The 6499-nt window shown below is 47.6% G+C and overlaps 1 protein-coding gene across 1 annotated transcript; it reads left to right on the forward strand.

The window, feature by feature from the left end:
• Nucleotides 1-367: 367 nt before the first annotated feature.
• Nucleotides 368-3944, forward strand: LOC123054511 (uncharacterized). Its single transcript, XM_044478292.1, has 7 exons — nt 368-587; nt 1075-1210; nt 1877-1967; nt 2745-2864; nt 2970-3092; nt 3381-3499; nt 3588-3944. Exons 1-6 carry the CDS (start codon nt 554-556, stop codon nt 3465-3467), a joined length of 591 nt encoding a protein of 196 aa, XP_044334227.1. The 5' UTR covers nt 368-553; the 3' UTR covers nt 3468-3499; nt 3588-3944.
• Nucleotides 3945-6499: the final 2555 nt, after the last annotated feature.

A 6499-nucleotide genomic window follows, 5' to 3' on the forward strand; every position in this document is an offset into this window, starting at 1 on the left:
TCTCCAACTCACTAATGGAGCACCACCTCAGCATCAAGAAGGACGGTGATGATGGCGATGCGTAGATTTAGGTTTAGTTTAGTTTATGTTAGTGTGAACTCTGTTTTCGTATGAACTCCGGTGATGTAATATGTGGTGCGAACTGCTTGTTTAAATTATGTCATATGTGTTTGTGTTTGTTTACGGGGTTTGTTTTCCGCGTATTGTAAATTTAGTTTACCATAAAATTTGCGGGACCGCGGTTTGTTGGATTTTTTTAGGGGATCTGTTATTTTTTTTCGAGGATGCTCTAAAAGCTGCACAAGTTTTCCCAAGGCCCAATTAGGCGGGATCACTGACCTATTAGAGCCCAACTGCTCGTAGAAAAACTCAGAGCCCAACACCATCCGCCAAGTGATAGATCCCCCGCTCTGATCCTTCCACGTGTCCAGCGCGCAGTGCGAGAAGCCGGCGGAAAGCAGGAGAAGCCGCCGAGTTCATCGCTTCCTCTCCTCTGCAGAGGCCGTTCGGCCGTTCCCCTTTCATTTCCTCCGCACCCACCTGCCCGGCGGGGATGGCTGCTCCCTCCGCCGCCCTCTCCATCTCCGGTGAGCCACTTCTCCGCTCCCCACGTCTCGTTTCTTCGACCCTTCCTTCAGTACTTTCTTCATGGGAACATATTGGCTTTTATATGAGAATCAGATGCGTGTTAATTTGGCCACCGTAACTTCTCTAGAGTTAGTAGACCAGAGAGATTTGCACCTTACCTGTTCTGTGCTAAGGACCTAGGAGTAGATGTGTTAGTTTTGGATCTGTATTGCGACGTGGTTGCACACACAACCGCCGCTTCTGCTACTCGCAGTGCTACTTATGGTATGGTCAGAGTAACTGAGTGACACTGTAAGTGTGGATTTTCCAAATTGTAAGCAAGATCCAATTGCTCGTATTTTATGAACTTATGGAAAGCTTGTTCTTGCCTGGTGTGTAAGTGGAGCTTGGCATTTTAGTATTTGTATGCATTCTGTAGAAGTTTTTAGTACCCAGTTGCCACTCAGTTGTTTGCTGAGAGTTTTATTTCCTTCTGTTCTGTCACAGGTGGGGCGCATACCAGTGCATTTGGCTGCAAGCCAAAGAAGTTGATCTCAAACAGAAATTACTTGCAGCTAGCAGCTCCCTCAAATTCCCAAAATGCAAATCTTTATGGGAAGTTGACCGTCTGCAGAGCAGAAAGGTCTTGCTTACAATTTGTTACTTGAGTATTTAAGTTCTTTTTACGGTTGAATAGTTGCATCTGGAGCACCAAAAGTTTTGAAGTCATCGAGCATAGGCAGCTTCTCCCAGTCTTCATATGTATTACATTGTCTCGTGGTAGAGAACAAGTAGCCTGGTTCATTTAGTGTTCAATAGCTCAAGCTACAGCTGAGATGACTGGTAATGATAATTCTTTGTTCATGTTCTACTGTAGTTGCATATGAATTGAGCACCGGCACGCTGAAATGGAGCTGTAATAGTTTGAATGTACAATTCATATCACTATACATGCTGAAAATGATTTGTGCTGTAGATAGCATGCCTACATTTTTGTGTAGACACACATTTTTTTTTTTTGCGAGAACACACATGTTTTGTTGAAAGTGCTTGTTGAGATTCTTTTCAAGTAGGTGTATAAGTTACCTTTTAACACAAGTGGTGGAGGTCATATTCCCCAATGGCATCTTCTTCCTGCACCTTGGGTTTGGACTGTCATCTTCACCGATGACATCTTCTGGTATTTCAGTTTTGGACAGAGCTTTGCTATGTTTTGATATCTTGTAATCATTAGAGTACCGCTATAGGTTTTTTTGCCGCATTCTGTATGCTTTTCTCAAATTTTGTTTTCTGTGATGTGATTATGCAGTGAAGATTCTAAAGGCGGGGGAGGATTCTTGACTGGATTTCTCATAGGGGGAGCAGTCTTTGGAACGCTGGGTTATGTCTTTGCTCCTCAGGTATTATCGAACCTTTGGACTATTCTTCATTGCCACATGTGCAACCTCAGAAAGGGAATGTAAAACCATCATGCATTAATTAACAATGCTCTGCCTAGCAAATATAGAAGTCACAGCATCTAGTGTTCTACCGAAGAACAAACAAAAAGTTGCGATCTCAACAAGCTCAAAGTCCACATGTAATACTGCAACTCTTAACTAAGCATGATGCAAGTTACTATGTGTAGGTGGTACAGGTTATTTTTTAGTCTAGATGGTTGTTATGGTCTTGAGCGGAAGTACAGAGAAATAGGAATGGGAAGGAACAAGTCAGCACTTGTGCACTGTTGTGGCGTTTTGCAGAGGCCAGGTGCGTCTCTGCCACCGCAAGAGAGAGAGGGAAGGAACATGGGTGATCCTTCCAGATCTTGCTTCCCCTATTTGATTATTCAATCTCCTCACATACCAGGTTGCAAGTAAGAAGTAATGCACAAAAGCAAAGAATCTAACTAATTTAATATATCTTGTCCTTATTCAATCTTTGACATCCAATTCCTAGCACTTTTTTTGCGGGAAATCAAATTCCTAGCTTAATGGGCAAGGGAAAGGAGTCTTAGTCCTCTAGTAATGCGCATCAGTTGCTGCTTCTATCTCTGATGCCAGTCTAACGCTTGGCCGACAGGTGTATGACTGGCCCTGGCCCCATGCTACAATCTGTTATCTACTTGCCTTGTTCATGTTCTATTGGCAATTTTCCATCGGGGGACTATTTATTAAAAACTTGACCTCCTTGAGCAGATCAGCAAAACTTTAGATACATTGCTGAATGACGATGGGCAAGATGGTAAGCCTGACGAGCAAGGCGTCCAAAGTGTACCAAGGCCACGTAATGCTCAATACTATGATGAAGGTTTAGAGGTAAGGAGCCAAATGCAGTGGCAGTGTGGCACATTTCCAGACTTCTATATGTGAAAGATTAAAAGGTATTATTTTGACAACTAAATATTTGTGTATTTGTTCCAGAAAACTCGTCAGACACTGGGTGACAAGATAAGCCAACTGAACCTTGCAATTGACAAAGCTGCCGCCCGATTGAAGCATGTCACCGGCAGTGTCGAAAAAGAGGCTGTTAAAGATGAAACCGAAGTAGAACCATTATAGAACCTTTACAGTGTTATATTTTCTGTATAATATGTAAAGTAACATTTCTTTGCAAACAAAGTGCTTTGGCTTAAGTACTCTCAAACGTACAAGTTAATGTAAAGGCTCTTCAAATAAATACTAGTAAAAACAATTTTTACATAGTCAATGCTAGTGCTGGAAGTATGAATCAATGAAATTCAGTTTTATATTTCTTCAGTGTTATTGCTTATGAGTGTTATATTTGTTAAGTTGCTGTATGGAAACTTATCGCATTTTCACCTAACTTTGCAGATTGAAATATCAACACTGGATGATAATGGAGTTTTGGAGGGAAACTTGAGTGAACAGGGTTTTGTGCAAGGAGAAAGTGCAGCATAATGATCATATCGCATGGGTAGCAGCTTTGGCAGGTGAGTCACTGACCCTGGAATTCATATAGTGCAGACATCTGAATCGAAAGTGTAGTCAACAATGAACCTTCTCGAACTGAAACTACAGGGAGTATTTCGTCGGGCAAACTGATGGGTGCTCTATTCAACTAACCGGCGACACCAAAAATGATTGCAAGTAGTTCGTTGGAGATTTTTTTTTTCTGTGCTCAAGCTGTATTGCTGTAGTTCTGTATGCTCTGTCATCGCCATCAGCTCCAAAAACTTTCATGAAAATTGTGTAATTTAGAACTCGCGATCTAAATAGCTGAGTGGCATACGATTCTCTCAATCTGTTGTGTACTAGTACCACTAATAGGCAATGGTGTGTGACTGTGTGTGGTTTAAATTGTCCCAGAAGAAATCAACTGATGGCATCGGAATGGTATCGACTAGAAATCCCATTACCTTGGACATCTTTCTCGTATTCAAGATGTATTGCTGCAATGCCTGCAAACTCTGTTATGAGCTCTAAAACTTCCACTGGAATCAACATATTAGAATTGGTGACCTGAATAGCTGTGTGGCATAGAATTATCTGAATTTGCTGTCTACCAGTAACCTGCGTAAAATTGCCTGACACGAATGAGAACAATGCTGAAAATTCAACATCTAGACTTCAGTATTGGTGGATTACCGGTTTCGGCATGCTAGGTAGGTTTGATGAAACTCCGGTGAAATGGACCTAACTTACATGAGTTGGATTCTAATTTGCATATGATTTGCAATCCTTCCTAGTTGTAGCTACTGTTGCTTCATGCATGTTGTATCTGAAATGCGATATGCCCTATAATAAAACTGAAGTAATTCTCTGCAAGTTTGTCGTTGAAATGTAATGTCACTTCATCATAGATTAAGGGGACCAAAATAAATTGAAAAATCTATTGAATATGCTGGCTTCTAGATGGGCATCCTGAGACAGAACTCCTCCGTGTCACATCATAACTGTCGGAGAAATATATACCCTAAACCCTGCCGGTGAAAACAAAACGATGATGGAAATCAAATCTGTGATCAATCGAGGCGCCGAGGCCCATATATATTATACGACCTGACATATATTTTGTACTGTACTTCGCACCCTTTTTTTTTTCTTGTCCTCTCGTCGTCTCCCCTTTGGAGGCTGTGTCCAATGGCGGTTTTGTCGGGTAATCTTATGCCATTATTCATTCGATGCAAAAATGGCTCGAACTGGAAGACGAATAAAGAATCACACGTCACGAAGCAACTACGCAAAAGGCGGGCGCGTCTCCCCCGTTCACGGCCACCCGAGGCGCAGCTCCAGGTCAATGTCCGTGTCGTTCTCGTCGTCGCTCTGCTGGCACCGGTGGCCGTGCGCCATTGCCACGGGCGTGGAGAGCAGCACGTCGCCGCTGGGGATGAACACGGCCCGCGCGCCGGCGGCGGTGGAGTTGAGCACGGGGTACAGCAGCGCGTACTCGGTCGTCGCCGCGGCGGTGGCGGGCGCCTCGGAGACGGCCGCCGCGCCCAGCTGCGCGGCCGCGGCGCCGAACTGGCCGCGCAGCTTGGCGCGGTCGCGGCGGTGCACGTTCATGTGCCCGCCCAGCGCCTGCGCGGACCGGAACTCGCGGCGGCAGAAGGCGCACGTGTACGAGCGCGGCGGCCACGCCCCGCCGCCCATGCCGTCGGCGTCGTCCGCCGCGTCGTCCGGCGCCGGGCGCGGCGTCGCCGGCCAGCCCCAGAGCACGGCAGTGGGCTTGAGGCGGTGCTGCAGCAGCTGCTGCTGCTTCAGGAAGTTGTGCAGGGTAATGTGCTTCGTCGGCTCGGTGCTGCTGGCAGGCATCGCGGCAGGTCAGCTTAGCTCAGCTCCCGTGTCAGCTTGAGGTGTTTGCTCCCGTGGACTGACGGGACATTCGTGCGGTCTCGTCGCCGGGCATTTATAGAGGCTGCTAGCGAGGCAGTGGGGGTTGTGGGGTTTTGGAAGAGACGGAAGGGATGGGATCGCATCGGTTGTGTCGCGCGTTGTGAGCATTTTGTTCATGTCTGCGACGGCTGCGACACGCAGAAGCTTGCGCAAACTGTGGCATGGGTAGTATCACCTGTGTGTGCATGCATGCTGGGGGCGCAGCTGATACGATCAATAGCTATCCAAGGAAAGCTCAAGCCACGGTTGTGTTGTGTACGTACGGCTCCTGCCTCCAACGCAGAGGGTTCACACACTGTACTGTACGAGCAATGCTATTTTTACGTAACACATCTACAAAAAGCATACGCACCAGCACAATCGGACGACGGTTATTCCCATGTTTAGCTCCAGGTGGTTACTATCCCTCTCCCAGTACGTAAAAGTATACGTAAGAATACCATTTTTGTGTACTGATATAAGTAGTCCTGGCCATGGGCAGCCCGGCCCGAAAAAGCCCGACCCGGCCCGGCCCGACGCTGCTCCCGGGCCGGGCTCGGGCCTAGATTTTGAGCCCGAAGGCCGGGCCGGGCCGGGCCCGGGCCCATCGTTTTCGCGTTTTTCTGAAGGATGGGCCGGGCCGGCCCAAAGCCCGATGGGCTTTTACGTGTTCGGACCGGGCTCGGGCCCAAAAAAAGGCCCGATGGCCGGGCGGGGCTCGGGCCTGGGTTTTTTGCGTCGGGCTTGGCTAGGCCTGGCCCGGCCCGAGGTATGGCCAGGTATAGATATAAGTCTGGGTTTGGGCGAAAATGCTCAACGTACGGGCAGTTTTTACGGACTGATAACTCTCCTACGGACGGACGCGGCCCTCCTTAATTCGCTCCACTCTATACCTGGCCATGAGAAACCCGGCCCGGCCTGGTCTTGCCCACGGGCTGGGCCTAGGTTTTGAGCCCGAATGACATGGTTGGCTGGGCCTGGGCTTGACACATGTGCGTTTTAGGGAAGAGGCTTGGCCCGAGGCCTGGTGGCCGGTTTTTCCACCGACTGGGGTCGGACTAGGGCCTAAAATCTAGGCCTGGTGGCCTAGCCTGGGCCTAGGTTTTCTGCTATGGGCT

This window comes from Triticum aestivum, chromosome 2D, assembly GCF_018294505.1.
Source record: "Triticum aestivum cultivar Chinese Spring chromosome 2D, IWGSC CS RefSeq v2.1, whole genome shotgun sequence".
NCBI classification, from domain to species: Eukaryota; Viridiplantae; Streptophyta; class Magnoliopsida; order Poales; family Poaceae; genus Triticum; species Triticum aestivum.